This window comes from Cladophialophora immunda, assembly GCF_000835495.1.
Source record: "Cladophialophora immunda strain CBS 83496 unplaced genomic scaffold supercont1.1, whole genome shotgun sequence".
Taxonomy (NCBI): Eukaryota; Fungi; Ascomycota; class Eurotiomycetes; order Chaetothyriales; family Herpotrichiellaceae; genus Cladophialophora; species Cladophialophora immunda.
This window is the reverse complement of record NW_015622541.1, coordinates 7,787,559-7,803,735: the sequence shown is the minus strand read 5'-3', so window position 1 is coordinate 7,803,735 and position 16,177 is coordinate 7,787,559. Positions and strand designations below refer to the sequence as shown.

Genomic DNA, 16,177 nt, shown 5'->3' with positions numbered 1-16,177 from the left:
GCGGGTGTGGGCAAATTCCATGAGGCAACGACTAGATGCTTCTACTGCCGCCAAACGGTGTTATCGGCTGTAGACGGTGTAAAGAGTTGCCACGATTTATAACCAGAATGCGTCTTTACATATCTCTCTCGCAGGGGTATGTCGACATAATGGGATTCGTCTCAAGGCAGCCTTGTCTGCGTCAGTGGTCATCTCGGTTTTCTCTCCCGAGGCTTCTACACAGCCGGCGGGCAGGTCTACTAGACCTCACTCTTCACCTTTCACAACTGATGACGATGAGAAGAACATGGCTTAGGCTGTCGACATTCAATGATATTCACAAGGCCACAACGACGCAGGCACCGAAGACCAAGAGACTGGAAGTGCTGTCTCTCAATGGCGCCTTTAGCAATAGCCGAAGTCTACCAGAGCAAAGCAGGAGCAAATCCGCCCGCCCCAGGAGAAACTCAGTATCTCTTTCTTCTGTATCAGTGGGTTCAACGGCGAGGCTTACAAGCCCATCGACCCTTAACCTCGCGCCACTCTCTCCACCTCATCTGCGAACTCTTTGAGATTCTGGAACCTCCATGCATATCCGACCAGCTTCTTTTCGAGTGCCATCTTGCTTTCCGCCTCTTTCCCCCACCTCGGCCCATCACCAACCAACCACACAGAACTTAATCCTAACCGCTTTGCGGGGGCTTGATCATGACCGAGACTCTGTGCAACGTGAAGGATTTCCTCTTTCTTGACGCCGTGATTGGTGCAAAACTGGATTAGGGTCTCTAGCTTTGCATCATCCGCGCGGGTGGCATCGTCGCCGAATTCCTCTGCAGTGAAAACTTTCCACCAGCCCACCTCTCCAAGACGACCTGCCGACGAGTTTGAGGTAATGTTCCATGCAAATCGATCGATATTCGAGAGGGCCACAAGCCTATAGTGCTTACTTAGTCTCTTCAGCCCGTCCAAGCTTCCCGGGAAAGTCGGCCACCCGGAAATGACAGCTTCGCTTCCGAAATCCTTTGCTTCATCATCGCTACTTTCCACGCCCAGTTCCTTGGCGATCCGCCTCCATATTTCGGCTAGGATCTCATCGAATCGTTTCACTGGCTTCTCTAGCTTGATGGCATCTTCTTGGCGCTGGAACAGCTTTAGAAACTCGATGGAGCCCACGGAGGCGGAGTTAGGAACGGTTGTGGTGAGGGGGGTGGAATCGAGAAAGGGCGACGACTCTGGCAGACGGGAGAGGAGGGGTTGAAATGATTCCAGAATGTGAGCTTTGTATTCGATCAGGCTGCCGTACACATCGAAGGAGAGAACTTTGTATTGGAGAAGTGGCAGTGGTGGCACACTGGGCTCAGGCATAGGGAGGGCCATAGCTGCTTTGACAAGGGTAGAACTGCTGACTGATTGATATCTGCTAATTGCCTGAGTCTGGGTAGAGTGAGATCAATGGAAGATGGTGACAGAGACCCTCTGTTTCGAATGACACGATGACGAATTCAAAAGACCAGTGGTCACGTGTCACTTATAAGCTAAAGCGGCGCGATAGGCTAGTTGAGCTCGGAAGGAGCGGCCCGTAACGCCGATGGTAAAATGGTAATTTGGTTTCTCTCGTTGTCAACCTTCAACGCCCAATTTATTCCTCAACGCCATCCAAGAGCACGCTGAAGGACAATCGACACTCATCCTAACCTACTCCCTACAAGCTCCAGCCCAAATCGTCCACCAGATATGGCTGACACGGTTGGTGGGACCATCAATAGCAGCTCTCCTGGCTAAAGACTTGACTGATGCCGAAAACGCTCCAAGCGAGGTCCATCTGGCTAGTACTCCAGCTGGACCTCCAGTCGCACAAAGTGCAAAGATCACGGCAAAAGGGGTGATGCAGTGCTCAGACCTTCCGAGATATACCCCAGCTAAGACGGCAGTTTTGGTGATTCTCGTCTTGTTCTCACATCGCATCACATGTTCGTGCTCGCTGTCCACAGTACTTTTGCGCAGAACGACCTCGTAGCGGATCCGGTACCCATCCTTGGTAAGCGATAACCCCTTTCGCGACATATTAACCCCACTGACTTTATGCATTGGGCTACAAGACAGAAACCAAGTCTTCAGGGTCTCAGCCACGAGTGATGGTGGCTGGCTGAGCCTTTGCACGCGACATTCGAGCCCTCAGCCTCAGTCTACAGAACTGAAGCTCCAGACCCGCGCTCAGCCAGCCTCGAAGACCTCGACGTAGCTTGAAATGTGCATTTGTTTTACTTGATTTGCTCCTGTTGGGGAACGTCAATTCTTTTAATGCGTCTTTATTGAAACGGTGGATATGTCTGTGGCAATGTCTGGCCTGGAGCTGACACGGAGGCCACGATTTCCTCAAAACAAGCGAGCCAGGTCAGTCCAGAACCACCCAAGGCTTTCAGCATGTAGAGTCTTGCAAGCACGGTTTCCGGGACTGGAGAATGTTCAGTGCGTGGTTTGTATAAATTGTCGCCCTCCTGTCCCTCGATTACTTGATTCTCTCCCACATCGACTTCTTCTTCAGATCCCTCATCACCACCAGTGCCACCCTGTTCCTTCTTGCCAATAATACTTTCTTGTGATCTTTTCTCATTCAGTCGATATGGCAGCAGTCGTTGTTCCGAGTGGTCTCTCGGCACCTGTCGAAGCGACCAGCTTTGATAAGCTGCCCAAGGTTGACGTCAAGCCCGTGGTGGAGGATCCATTACTTGCAAGCCGACCAAAGTTCGAGCTGATCCCGCAAGTTTCCATCAAGTCCATTCCGGAGGAAAACAAGTCAGAGGCTTCTGACGATGCTGTCAACTCTCTCATTTGCGCCCATGCGCCAGTCCGCTCTACCTATCATAGGGAGGCTGTCTCCTTCCGTTCGGACATTCAAGTACACCTCAGATCGGTACAGAAGACCAGCGACGATATGCTGTTCAGAATTCGGGAGATTGTCGAAAGCCTTGACAAAGCCACCCATGAGAAGCTCCTCCACAAAGAACAGTACGACAGCCTGTGCCAGAGATACAAGGACATTACTGCTCGTCTCGAGACATCTACCCAAGAATGCGTCACATTGAGAACCAGATTGTACGAGATGTCCAAGGCACGCGATCGCGCCGAGATTGAGCTCGAAGCCCTGAGCGGCCACCTCCTCGAGAAGGAGCACGAATGCATGGAGCTCAGAGAAGAGACCAGCGTCCTTCACAAGCAGATTGTGACCATGGAAGCAACATTGGTGGATCTCACTTCCAGACTTGTTGAGGCCGAAGCGACCGCAAGAATCCGCCTGGAGGAATACAACGCCGCCGTCAAAGAGCTGGAGATCCTAAAAGCTTCTATGGCAGTCCTCTTCACAGAAAAAGAGACCTTGGCCACAGAGCTCGCACTTACACGCATGCAGTTCAAAGAAGTCTCGTCAAAGCTCGAAGTTATCAAGCAGAAATTTATCAGCATCGAACACAAGTGCAACACTCTGGAAACGGAGCTCAAGTCAGTCAGGGAAGAACTTATCAAGGCTAAAGACGCAAGAGACAAGGCAATTGCAGAGCGCAAGGAAGCCATCCACGAACGTGATGTGGCCGTGCAGTGTATGGACGAAGCAATTGAGGACCGGAACGGCGCTATCCGAGCGCGTGACAGTGCCATCTTCGACTACCAGAGTGCGAAGACCGAGTTGGTCCGTGACCAAGCCTTACTCAAGGACTGCCAACTGAACTTGGAGACGCTGCAATATCGGTTTGAAATTGTTATCAAAGAGCGCGATCATGCCGTTCATAACCAATCCAGTCTGGAGCATTTCCGAGATGAGCTTGTTGAGCAATTCAAGGAGGCCGATGCCCGGGCCCATCACTTTAAGATCGAGTTCGAAAAGGCGGTCGACGCTAAGCAGCATGCCGAGGACGAGGTGTCGACTACGCTGAAGAAGATGGAGGACCTGCGACATGATAAAGATGTCCTTGTTATCGAGCGAGAGCAGCTCTATCTTCAGTTGAAGGAATCTGAGGCAAGACGGAACGAGGCCATTGCCAAGGAATCCAAGGCATTCGAAGATCTCCTTGAAGCCACACAAGAGTGCGCAAGGATGACGAAGAAGTACGAGGATATGGAAGACGAATTCCAGAAGGCCGATAAGGAGCGCGCCATCCTTGAGGAGAAACTAAAGACCATTGAAGCCGACCTCAAAGCCGCGAAAGTGAAAGAAGCATTGATGGCTGACCAGCTGGAGCACGCCAAGGCGGATGAGATCAAAGCACTTCGGGAACGGAATGAAATGGCAGAGAAGCTCTCCATTTCCGAAGACCTCAACAAGACCCTGAAGAAGCAGAAGGACGAATTGGAGAGACAGCTCGAAGCCAAGATTAGGGAACTGGAAGGCAAACTGGCGCAGAATGGAAACGAGAATACTGCACTCAAAGCCAAGGTCGACAGCCTCGAGAAGGCTTGCAGCAAGGCTGAGGGGGAGAGAGACAACAAGATCAGAGAGCTCGAAGACACGAAGCACCAGGCTGTCGATCAGAAGACCAAACTTGACAAGGAGGTTTTGGATCTCAAGAGTGACGTTGCAGAAGCCCAAAAGAAAGAGCGTGAGACCGACAAGATGCTGCAAGAGAAGGCCGGTGAGCTTGAGAAGGAGAAGGGAACCATGAAAGCTTATGCTGGCAATGGTGAAGTGCGAGGCAACATCTGGGTCAAGAACATCAACTATGGCACGATGCGTCTCCCAGACAGCCACAAGGCGTATAAGATGGCCCTCGACCGTTTCTACAATGCAAAGGCTACCCCTCTTAGAGCGGACAACAAAGCCATCGGCTTCGACCCCAACCCGGGCGTTCAGAAAACCTTGATTGTCCGCTGGGCTCAGAAGGACAAGGAAGGAAAGTGGGAAGACAAAAAGGCTCTCTATGTGTGGGAGCGGGGCTTGACCGGTGATGAGATTGACTTTCCCGTGGTCGGAAAGGCCTAGGCGAGAACAAGAGGCTCGTTGGACGGAGGACAGCGCCGAGGCGTGGCGGCGAACGGGCAGATGCATAGGCCACGCATGTCACAACTGGCTTTTTCTTTGTTTATTTGGTGATAATTTTGTCTCTTATGTATTTGGGTAGCCAATGAATAAGCACGGAGTCCTCTGGCCCAACGACTGTCCTCGGTGCTCATGCCATGTAGCATCAGGCTGCGGCTCTCTAGCAAAGTTTGATACGCAGCCTTGTCGCCAACATTAGACGCCAACCATATTAACCTTAGCGTCATTGCCTGGTGAAACTGCGACGCTTTCGCGACATATGCCTGCCTCATAAGCACTTCAACTTTCTTCCTCTCACTTAAGCATCTCATTCATTCAATAATCGCAGAGGACCTCTCACACCATCTCAATAATGTCTACCAACACCCAAAGCTCAATTTTGCTGCGATTGATGGAGATGGGCGAGTTCAGCGACCTCAGGTTCGTCTCCAACGACGAGGAGTTCAAGGTCCACAAGGCGGTTGTTTGCATCCAGTCTCCGGTGATCAAAGCGGCACTTCAAGGAGCGTTTGAGGTCCGTGCACCTAGCCGGGAGACTCCGCAGAGGTGGTTCGATGTCTCACGCTTGACAGGAGTCACACACCAATGTCGTCAACATGGATAAATTCAACCCTCCCACCGTAAGGCGGATGGTCCAATTCATGTACACCGGCGACTACGATGTGGGCGAGGATCTACTTCTGCCTCCTGAAGAGAATATGTCTGAAAGCATGAACGATGCGGTCGAGGGAGGTGAGGAGAATTCCTCCTCTGGCAACGTGGTTTCGGAACTGATAAATGGCTGGAAACAGGTATACTGCCGGAAGGTGAACCTCAGCCTCAACCTGGTGGGAGTGAAGATAATAGCAGATGCTCTCCAACGCCATCGTCCAGGAAATGCAGCACAGTATCTTCCCTCTTAGCGCATATCCGTGTTAACTCCATTGGCGACTATTACGGCATCGATGCCCTTGTTTCGCTCGCGAACAGGAAGATCGGCAATCTTCTTCAGAGCAGTACCGAGGATGAGCCTTGGCTTGAAAGCCTGCCCGCCATCATCGAAGCAGCCGTTCAGTCGACGGGAGATCATCAAGTACAGCGGCTCTTGGCTGGGGCGACTGCGGGGAATCTTTCCACCCTGCTGGCGTTAGATCGATTCAAGAACCTCAGCGTCCTGACGGACTTCTCGATAAGTATCTTGCAGAGCTGTGCGCAGGAGATGGTGTCCCTCACCAGAGACCTCGGCGAGGTCAAGATGCTCTTCCTCAAGTCGGACGAGATCCTACGAGACAATAAAGCAGAAATTGTAAAATTGAAAAAGTCCCTGTCGGCCTTGAACAGGACGAGCCAGTGCAGGAGCTGCGCTGCCGAGTTTACGTGTTCCATTGATCCGTTTGAACAGATTCTTCGCTGCAGCAGGTGCCGGCGCAAGCACTACGCATAGTTAGCTTTCGTGCACGTCCCGCGTACCTGGTTTGTTCCGGGCGCGCTGGAATGACTTCTGTGGTAGCTGCGCTCAGCATACTTTGTTATCTCACCGACGCCAGAATCAAAAGTTCCATCGGCGAAGAAGCGTGCAGAAAGTGACTTGAGAGTAGGTACCTGGCACAACTAAGAGGTGGATATACGGCACCCGCGGCCTATACACTCTATACACTTCACTAGCTTTTTCCCACACGGGGACAGTACAGCTAAGATCTGCCGGGCAGGCATACCTATCATTCATATACTCCCAGTTCGTAGCTTGACGCCTGTATGTCAGGTAAACTTCCAAATAGAAGGAGGGTCCAACGAGAGATGTATTTCATTACCATGAATTGGAATGATGTGAAAGGGGGAATTTTTCTGTCGAACACAACAACTAGACACAAGTCAAACTTGTTAACTAAGTGAGCGATGGCATAATCTCCGCGACGATATCTCAAGTTCGATCCGCCGGGTCTGAATAGCTTGCCTTCCCTGCCCACTAGCTTCAAGCAAGGCCCAACTTCTGCTTCTGCTCCGCCAGCCATCCTCGGGCAATGTTTTCGTGGGTGGAGAAGGTCACGCTATCTCCGAACCCCTTCAACCAAGTGATGAAGCGCTCCGACATGCCGATGATGTGGGCGAGTCCCGAGGTGTCCGGGTGCATCAGGATCGGGAAGACGAAGTCCGTGGACTCGGTGCCCTCGGTCGAGTTGTCCCACAGCCACATGAACTTGTCCTTCCACATCTGCTCCACCACGCGGGTCGACACGTAGCCCATGCTGTTGGCCAGGTGCGGCAGGTACTGCAGCGGCATCATGTCCTCGTTGTACCACCCACAAGGGATTTCGACGAGCGGATGTTGCCCTTCCGGATACGTCTGCGCCGAAATCTCCGTCGGGTGAAGCCACGACGAGGCTGGCTGCGAGAAGTCGATGGCCTTGATCGGGGGATCGCTCGGCGTGAACTACAAAAAGTCATTCAGCAACTGTTGTCTGGGAATAATGTCCAGAGCTCCCGCGCAGAAGGGGAGGTAAAGAAGCCATTATGGAATCAAAAACAGGTCGCAGGCACTTACATATGGCTGCGAGTCGTGATGCATGAGCGATGTGTCATAGAGGAACTCGTGTTGTCGCAGTAGTTTGACCGTCGTCTCTCGGATCGTGTACATGGGCGCGCGATACCCCCTGGGCTTTTTGCCGCACAGCTTCGTGGCCACTTCGATGCATTTGAGAAGGACGTCTCGCTCTTGCTCTTCGGTCATCTGGTAGATGCCTTCGTGGGAGTAACCGTGAAGTCCGATCTCGGCTCCCGACTCGACAACCTTCTGGACTGCGTGGGGAAACGTCTCGACGGTATGGCCGGGGATAAACCACGTCACCTTGTCTGCAATTCCGCATCTTTTGAGCATGTCAAGTAAGCGGATGGCGCCGACCTGACCAGCAAAAATCCCGGACGAATAATCGGCCATGTTGTTGTCCTTGTGACACCCGGTTCCGAGCCAGTGCGACACGGCATCAAAATCAAACGACAGAGCTACTTTGACGCGGCGCCGATGTTGCGGAGACACTGTAGGTGGAATTTGTGCCACGCTTCCCGCGTCACCGACGTAATATTCGCAATCTGTTGGCATTCCCCCGTTGACGGGCGCCAGATCCTGAGGACAAGCACTCATGACTACGATGAGGTCCGTCTGGGCCTGCAAAGTCACGAACTGACCCCGTTCGGAGGTTGGGGTCTTGATATCCAGTCCGCCGCGGTGGTCAATGGCCACATTCATGAACAGATTCAATGGATCAGGCACCCAGTCGTCCGCGATATGGAAGTCAGGGAACCGGTCTTTCAAGGCGTTGTGCATGTTGTCGGTGCAATTGTCATGGTACCCGTCGAAGCCCTGCATACGATATCTCTCGGCATCGCAAGCCGACCAAATGATGTCGTGAACGCCCTTTGTTGTGTCCTCCGTCAAGACTAGCATGGGCTTCCTCCGAGTGCTGTATAGCGCATCGCCTTTTGAAATGGCCACATTGAGTAATATGGTTCTGGTATGAACCATCGACAGAAAGTCATTTGGGTCGCTGGGGTTGAACGCCCAGAAGTCCACCACTTGCTTGCCAAACGTGTTGACAATCTTCAGTTCCTGTCCGGCCGCGACGGGGATCGCGACCGCCTTACGTGCTGGTAGGATGGCCATCTCGCTGCGGATTTGTGGCGCGAATGACCAGAATGAGGATCGGCAGGCAAAGATTGCAAAAGCTCGCGGTTCAAGTGTGATTTGGTGTTGCGGATTCTCGAGAACAAGATGATTGAGGAGATGTCGGTTTTCATCCTGCAAGCTCCCAAGCATTTCGATGGTTGTCGGACATGAGCGCTCGAAAATATCCTGCCTAGGAGAAACGCATATCTATTTCCATTCATTGTGGTCAGCGTGGAGATTACACCCATCTCTTTAAGTGGTTGAGCCGCTCCGTTCGATCGTTCATCATTCGTGAATTGGTTTCGACCTGTAAAAGCCTCAGCTCATGGGAGGCCAGAAGCGAAACGTGGAGAGCGGAGCACTCCACCTCACTGGGTACAGAGGGATCAAGCCTTCCGTACAAGATCTAATGAACGCAGCAGTACTTACTGGACGAACGTCTTTCTTGAGCAGGTGTCCATATAGGAGCATGGGTGACGATATTTCGATTCTTGCAAGCTTGCCAGGGCTGGTGTGGTTGAGCATTGCGGTTGAACTCGATGTTGCCAGTGGGCTGATGGTTGCCGCTTTTAGGGAGTGTAACTACCAGTGTCTTGGCCGACCCAAGCAGCGAAAAGATGATGCCGCCTTGTGAGTTTCCCTAAGCAGTCTAGTGCCTCTTGCCCTGATACGACGGAGGAAACTCGCTGGTTTACTGCCGATTCGATATCAGTTTCCCCGGGTTTATCGTCTTCGACCTTCCAATCGTCCATTCTTGCGCCGGTGTTGCCTAGACATGCCACGCACTTTTTCTTGACACCAATCCTACGATGCAACAGCCCGCAGCCGAGAATGAATCTTCCCGCAGACGGCGTTTCAAGATCCGAAGCGAGTTCGGGCTTGCAAGGCAATGGCGAAGCCGGAAGAATCGCCCCTGCGATGCCTGCCGCAAAAGGAAGAGCGCCTGTGTCATCGAAGATCGGCCACCATGTGAGTGATGATATGGGTGAACTTGGGCCACAGACTCACTTATCGTTAAAGGTCTCTTCTGTAGAGGGAGGGGACTAGACTGCCAATCCACCTCTCAACCTCGAACTGTGCGGCAATCGCCCAGCCAGGAACCAGACCTAGATGAGGAGCCAATGGAACCATTGGAGTCGCTGACCGAATCACATCTGGTTGAAGAGAGAGCGCTGGAGATGCAAATCAGCCCTGGAGATGTCGATGGCCATCATCTTCTCCCTTCACCCGATTCTCACACGGGGAGTATAGAGATGCACAGCCGTCTGTCAAGCTCTCATCCAAGACCTCCCAGCAGCAATGAGGTCCATGTACTGGAACCCCAAATCCATACCCTCGAGGACGGGAAGGACTTGACAGCACACTGCATGGGGTTATCGGCAGAGCAGGATACTCATCTCCTTGCGTCCTTTCGATCCGTCATCATCAATGAGACCAATCGTGTCGACGGTGACATCATCCAGGTTTACTCCGGCAATCCTGCCACAGGGACACCGCCTCTTCACTTCTCCATACTGAGAGATTGGTTCATGCCATACGATGACCGTATCAAAGAGGAATCCTCGCGAGAAATCGAATTCAAGGTTGGGCCACACGGCCCTAGCCTTGTCCGCCTCTACTTCAAACATGTCCATCCCGTCTTCTGTGTCGTGTCCAAAGTCCGTTTCCTTCGTGCGTACAAGGAGGATAGGCTGAGCATCCCCGCATCACTACGAGGAGTGGTCTACGGAATGGGTGCGGTCTACTGGAAACAAGATCCCATATTGAGGACACTCCATCGCCCGTTTGAACAATATGAGCTGTTTCACGCTGCCCAAGCTTCGCTTGAGAGGGAACTTGACGCACCAAACCTCTGGAAGTTGCAGGCCTGTCTATTGATGATTCACGAGAAGGCCGCGGGCAACGGTACGTTTGAAACGCCACGAACGTGGACGCTGTCGGCACAAGCCGTGGCGTGCGCGCAGATGATAGGGCTTCACCGCGATCCGACCCATTGGAAGATTGCACCGTGGGAGAAGAGCCTGAGGAAAAAGTTGTGGTGGGCTACATACGTAACCGACATGTGGGCATCCGTGAGCCATGGAAACCCCTTTTTGCTCCACGCCTCATCATACACGACTTCCAATCTGGACATGGACGATATGCGATTCGATGAGGATGTCCCCGAAGATCTGAAGGATATGGTAGACGCCGCAAATGGGAACTTTGATGTTTCAACGGCAGCACGGTTCCTCGAACTTGTGAAGCTCACCCAGATACTCCACAACCTACTGGACACTGCTTTGTAGGGGCCTTCTTTCTCCGGGCAGAAGCTGCACCCAGACTAATCCTCCTTACAGTTCAGACCATGCATACCGAGCCGCGATGCTAGACCTTGCAAGTCAGGAGATCAGACTGTTGAAGATCCAGAGGGAACTTGAATCCTGGCATTCGCTGATGCCACAGTGTGTCACCATGAACTACAACACAACCAGATTTGAGTTCCGCAACAATGGTATGCACGGCAAGAAACGCAGGCGGATCTCGTGTCACAGCTGACTGTCGATTAGCACCACTCCACCTTGCGTACTTTGCAACTCAAGTACTCCTTTTTCGAGCTTTGATGACGCCAGCTTCGATGGCTGCGAAAAACAATCCGTTGTCATCTTTGCGGCGGTATTTTGGTGCAGCAATAGAGCAACTCCGTGCCTTTTTGGCATTCATGAACGAGATAACGCTCGAGGGTCTGCAAGCATTCTGGGGCCGACGCAAGTCATCCTTTGTTTCCTGTGGTGATATGAAGAAGTGTAAACTGACAGAAGTAGATGGAAGATCGCAGTTGATCCTCATTGGCAATTTCTTGATACATCTATTCCTCCTGTCCTCCAGTCCCGAGCAGGTTAGCGCCACATTTCGACTCCTGGAGCACTTTCATGAATCCCTTCAGAGGATAGGTGAACTCGTGGACGAGGAATCGGTGGGTCTGATCCGGCCTGTGGCGCTAAGGATCGACTCCTTCTTCACCCAGGCGGCGCAGATTATGAGACGAGGCCTGACGACAGGCTCCTATTCCGAAGCAAGGATGGTGGAGACTCCGCCATAAAGACAAAGTGCAATCCCCGTGGCCGGCTGATGAGTAATAGCAGTATCCGGGGTGTTGGCTGGAGCCCTTGACGTCCCTCGTCGGCAGCTTCTCTTGCGTCCAGAAGCGTTGCACCGCAATCGCTGCACTACAACGTCTACTAGACCTTGTCGCTCGATATTTGCGCCCTCACAGCTACACAGCGTCTGAATAGCCCGTACATTTCCAGACCTTTCATTCATCACCTCCGAAAAACACCTTGATTGGCATCCAAGAATCGTTGACGACCTTGAACCTGGTCGTGATACCACTGAGCGCTTCCATTTCGTGTTGAGTCAGCTCCCAGTCATCCAACTGGAAATTTGTCTCAATCCTTGAAGGTGTCACGCTTTTCGGGATGATACTCGTGCCTCGTTGGAGGCTCCATAACAGTCTAAAAATCCGGTCAGTCCCATACATCACCCCTTCACAAGAACAATAGGGACTTACAAAACCTGGGCAGGAGTCTTTCCGAGTCTCTGAGATATTTCCAACAATGCCGGTTCCTTGTAGAGGGGATTGTCTGTTGCACCTCCGAGGCAGGAATAAGCTGTACAATGTATGCCTTTCGACGTACAATACTCCAATAGTTTAGGACTGTCCATGGATCAGCACGACTTCCAGAACCACCACGGAGGGACGGAGGGACTCACGACGGGTTGCCAGGGTGCAATTCGATCTGATTTACTGCAGGGACAACCTTGCAAGATGGATCACCAAGGAGCTTTTCCAAGTGTCGGATCTGGAAGTTGGACACGCCAATGTTCTTGACTTTTCCGGTATCCAACAGCTTTTGCATCTCCTGCCTTCGTTGTCCAGTCAGCGGCTCATTGCCTCACTAATCAACGGTAATAACGCACCACGTGTTGACAAAGTCCCAGTCTGGCAGATGCTTCGCTGGATCTTCTGGGTCAGTGGAGCAAGGAAAATGAACCAGATACAGGTCGATATAATCGAGTCCCAAGTCAGCCAGGGACTTGTCGAACCCTTCACGCACTCTGTGGTGCCATGGATTGTCCAGCTTCGTGGTTACCCAGATATCCTCTCGCGGAACCCCTGAATTTCGGATGCCTTGGCCAACCTCGACCTCATTGCGATAATTCAGGGCTGTGTCGATGTGGCGATATCCCGTCTGCAGCGCATGACTGACCGCGTTGCGGACTTCGTTTGGCGGCGATTTCCAGGTTCCAAGACCTACACCGGGCATTTCTGCTCCGGTGTTCAATGTGAACTTCTGAGACGTGTGGTTGATAGTCGCCATCCTTCCTTATCTGGGCCCTCGACGATGACAGAGATAACGGACGAACAAGGCTGTTCAGAGACATCATGCCGGGACCGCATTATTGAGTTGGGCTTTTGTACCAGCTCGGCCATGGGAGGTGCTGGCCCGTATGACCAGCGGTATCAAGATCTGGTCCACATACCAAGTATTCGATGGAGATATGGGTAGCCTTGTGGCACCAGAGGGAACCCTGCATACGGAGAACTTCCCCTCCTAGATCAACCATTTCCAGTTCGCCGAATCCAGACCCGACCGCAGAAGAGATACCTACGTTAGCAGAGATCGGCCAACTCTGCTCCCCACTTTATCGGCTAACTTGGAGCAACTGGGCGACCAGCATAGTCGTTGTGCCACTTAACCAACCAACATGTATAAGCACTGTCTCCGACTCCCTCTCCCACTGTGATCGAATTTTGCCCCATCCAACTCCTGCCACGACTACACGTTTCATTCTCTTTCGTAACAGTTTCTTGCCTTACGGAAACGTGCCCCCGGCCACAGGCTTTCTTCGCGAAAGACCGACCAATATGGGGCTCAAGTGGGAACAGCTCAAGCAGCGGCTGCAAGTGTGAGCAGCGCCCAAAGCACTCCAAATTGCTATGGAAGGTCGATTTGCTGACGATCGACGTCCCTAGGCCCAAGGACGAGAACTCGTACTACGACAACACGAGGTGGTGCAACCGGGATTTGATTCCCATGCCGCCGGAGAGGCGGACCTGGGGTATATGGGGATACTGTGGTGGGTGGATACAGGCGTGCTTTGCACCGCGTATATACTGACTGGCTCCAGGATACTGGACTGTCTCAGGATCCTGCATCTCGGCATGGTCGACGGGAAGCACATTGCTGGCCTTTGGGCTCAGCCCACAACAAGCCATCGGTGTCGTGGTATGTCATTGTCTCAATGAATTCAAGATGGAACATGCTGACAAGGGATGTAGATTTTGGGAGGCGTTCTAACAGGTCTTCTGGCCGTGGCGTGTGGCTGGATGGGTGAGAATCATCACATTGGTTTCACCGTGTCGTCCCGATTTTCCTGGGGCATGCAGGGGAGCTACTTCCCAGTGGTACTTCGTGTTTTCGTGGCGTAAGTTCCCCTACCGACGACCCATATCATTGGTTTCTACAAGTCAACGGATCTTCTTGCCATTATACCTGATGATCGAGACAACAAAGCTGACTTCACTGTCCAGTTGCATGTGGTTCGGAATGCAGGCATACTGGGGAGGTCAAGCCACAAGGGTCCTTTGGGGAGCTATCATTCCAGGTACTTTTGACATTGGTTGGGAAGGACTGTGCTGACCAGATATCCCAAAGGCTTTGCGCACATGAAGAACTACTTCAGCGAGGGGTCGCACCTTTTGACTAACGACTTCATCGGGCTGATCATTTGGATGTGCGCTTTCATCCCGCTTGTCTTGGTCCGTCCGGAGCGACTGCAGATCCCCTTTGCGATCTCCTTCGTCCTTTTCGCCGGGTCTTGCTTCGGGCTGCTCATATGGTAGGATATAGAGGCTCGCTGTTGAAGAGATAGGCTTGCTGAAATATTGTTAGGGCCGTCCACGTTGCAGGAGGAGCCGGCAGCATGTTCCATGAGCCGGGAAGCAGCGACAATGTGGGCTGGGCATTTATGTTCGGCATCACCGCCATTCTCGGCGCCTGGGGAGCGGGAACCTTGGGCCAGTCCGACTGGACGAGGTATGCTAACCGCAAATTCGCTCCGACGCTGTCCCAGTTGGTTGCGGCTCCCATCACCATCGCTGTCACGGCCACGATTGGCATTATTGTTACCAGTGCTGCCAAGGATATCCTCGGAGGAGACATTGTCTGGAACCCCATCTACTTGTTGGCGGATATCCAAGAAGAATATCACTCCAGCCCCAGGGCACGAGCCGGTGTATTCTTTGGCAGCTTGGGGCTTGTCAGTTCCCAACTTGCGGTAAGTTGACATTGAACGCTATTTGCGCGTCCGTCGTTGGACAGCTCTGACGGACTCCAGATTTCTGTCGTGCTGAATTCGGTGTCGACTGGCATGGACATGGCTGGGCTGTGTCCCAAATATATCAACATCATCCGAGGGAGTTATATCATGGCGGTGATTGGTATCGCCACCCAACCATGGCAACTGTTGAGCACGGCAGACAAGTTCCTCAAAGTCCTCAGCGGCTTTGGCGTTTTTATGGCGCCTGCGACGTATGCCTCCCATTTCTCTTTGGGTTCATCAGGAAGTGACTGACCTTGGTTCTTTTGGCAGTGGCGTTATGTTGGCTGACTATCATGTCGTACGTCGTACCAAGTTGAAGCTCAACGATCTGTACAGGGGAGACAGCTCGTCGATCTATTGGTTCAACAAGGGTGTGAACTGGCGGGCCGTTGTCGCCTTCTTCTCTGGAGTCTGGCCATTGTTGCGTAAGTATTTTGCCCTGTCAGTGCACTCGGGCTGGATGAGAGATACTGACAGAATGTAGCTGGTCTCGTGGGCACTGTCAACAGCAGCACAGATGCATCCTTTGTCGGTTGGATCCGTCTGTACAATCTCACCTTCATCGTCGGGCTGGCCATGAGCTTCTTCGTCTTCTGGATCTTGAACTTCTTCTTCCCGCCGCCCGGTCTGGGCGAGGAGGCTCCTTTCGTCGAGGATGACGTGCTCTACGGAGTCGACGAGCGCAGTTCCGAAAGCACCGACGAGAAGAACCTTGCCTTCGGTGCTCACGGCAACGGCAACACCGGCGACAACAAGCAAGGCGCTGTGGCGACGGTTTCCGTGTAGGGGTTTCGCGAGCGTTGGCAATCTTGTCTGTCTGTGCTGGTGACTGCTTCTGATGTGGCAGGGGACGATGGCGGCTTGGGTGTGGTGCTGTGGCAGCGAAGAGACGTGATGGCCACATATACAATTGATCGTGGTAGTCGCCCCGTTGCTCCATTCTGACATTTTTCATGCATTGAAACCAAATTATGTCTGCCACGAGTGTTGACAATCTCGAGAGCTCTGTCACACCCAAACTCATTCTCTGGGCACTCCTTGGCCAATTAGCATATCCTAACATTAATTCATCTCGACAATGATATCGCCCTCTTGACTCTCAGCAACACAGTCTCACTGACTGTTGAATCGAGTGCATATAACCAACTACGCAATTCCGAAGG

At 52.5% G+C, this 16,177-nt stretch overlaps 7 protein-coding genes across 7 annotated transcripts; 4 read left to right on the top strand and 3 right to left on the bottom strand.

Moving 5' to 3' along the window:
• Positions 1–291: 291 nt before the first annotated feature.
• Positions 292–1,408, bottom strand: PV07_02282 (uncharacterized protein). The gene has a single exon (XM_016388883.1). The coding sequence runs from the start codon at positions 1,354–1,356 to the stop codon at positions 508–510; it is 849 nt and encodes a 282-aa protein (XP_016255811.1). The 5' UTR covers positions 1,357–1,408; the 3' UTR covers positions 292–507.
• A 1,053-nt stretch (positions 1,409–2,461) lies between these two features.
• Positions 2,462–5,022, top strand: PV07_02281 (uncharacterized protein). Its single transcript, XM_016388882.1, has one exon. The coding sequence runs from the start codon at positions 2,603–2,605 to the stop codon at positions 4,949–4,951; it is 2,349 nt and encodes a 782-aa protein (XP_016255810.1). The 5' UTR covers positions 2,462–2,602; the 3' UTR covers positions 4,952–5,022.
• A 338-nt stretch (positions 5,023–5,360) lies between these two features.
• PV07_02280 (uncharacterized protein) lies at positions 5,361–6,431 on the top strand (the record flags this gene model as incomplete). The annotated part of the gene is made up of 3 exons (XM_016388881.1): positions 5,361–5,522; positions 5,581–5,740; positions 5,800–6,431. 3 exons carry the CDS (start codon positions 5,361–5,363, stop codon positions 6,429–6,431), a joined length of 954 nt encoding a protein of 317 aa, XP_016255809.1.
• Positions 6,432–6,719: 288 nt separating this feature from the next.
• On the bottom strand, positions 6,720–9,170 carry PV07_02279 (uncharacterized protein). The gene is made up of 3 exons (XM_016388880.1): positions 9,078–9,170; positions 7,530–8,955; positions 6,720–7,418 (listed from the first exon to the last, which is right to left on the bottom strand). Exons 2-3 carry the CDS (start codon positions 8,796–8,798, stop codon positions 6,960–6,962), a joined length of 1,728 nt encoding a protein of 575 aa, XP_016255808.1. The 5' UTR covers positions 8,799–8,955; positions 9,078–9,170; the 3' UTR covers positions 6,720–6,959.
• A 287-nt stretch (positions 9,171–9,457) lies between these two features.
• PV07_02278 (uncharacterized protein) lies at positions 9,458–11,730 on the top strand (the record flags this gene model as incomplete). Its single annotated transcript, XM_016388879.1, has 5 exons — positions 9,458–9,617; positions 9,669–10,932; positions 10,988–11,142; positions 11,198–11,395; positions 11,453–11,730. 5 exons carry the CDS (start codon positions 9,458–9,460, stop codon positions 11,728–11,730), a joined length of 2,055 nt encoding a protein of 684 aa, XP_016255807.1.
• Positions 11,388–13,128, bottom strand: PV07_02277 (uncharacterized protein). Its single transcript, XM_016388878.1, has 4 exons — positions 12,609–13,128; positions 12,402–12,554; positions 12,199–12,345; positions 11,388–12,142 (listed from the first exon to the last, which is right to left on the bottom strand). The coding sequence occupies exons 1-4, from the start codon at positions 13,007–13,009 to the stop codon at positions 11,944–11,946; spliced, it is 900 nt and encodes a 299-aa protein (XP_016255806.1). The 5' UTR covers positions 13,010–13,128; the 3' UTR covers positions 11,388–11,943.
• A 313-nt stretch (positions 13,129–13,441) lies between these two features.
• Positions 13,442–16,173, top strand: PV07_02276 (uncharacterized protein). Its single transcript, XM_016388877.1, has 10 exons — positions 13,442–13,598; positions 13,666–13,769; positions 13,821–13,918; positions 13,972–14,117; positions 14,224–14,297; positions 14,348–14,531; positions 14,585–14,969; positions 15,030–15,223; positions 15,285–15,439; positions 15,499–16,173. Exons 1-10 carry the CDS (start codon positions 13,558–13,560, stop codon positions 15,798–15,800), a joined length of 1,683 nt encoding a protein of 560 aa, XP_016255805.1. The 5' UTR covers positions 13,442–13,557; the 3' UTR covers positions 15,801–16,173.
• The last annotated feature ends 4 nt before the right edge of the window (positions 16,174–16,177 follow it).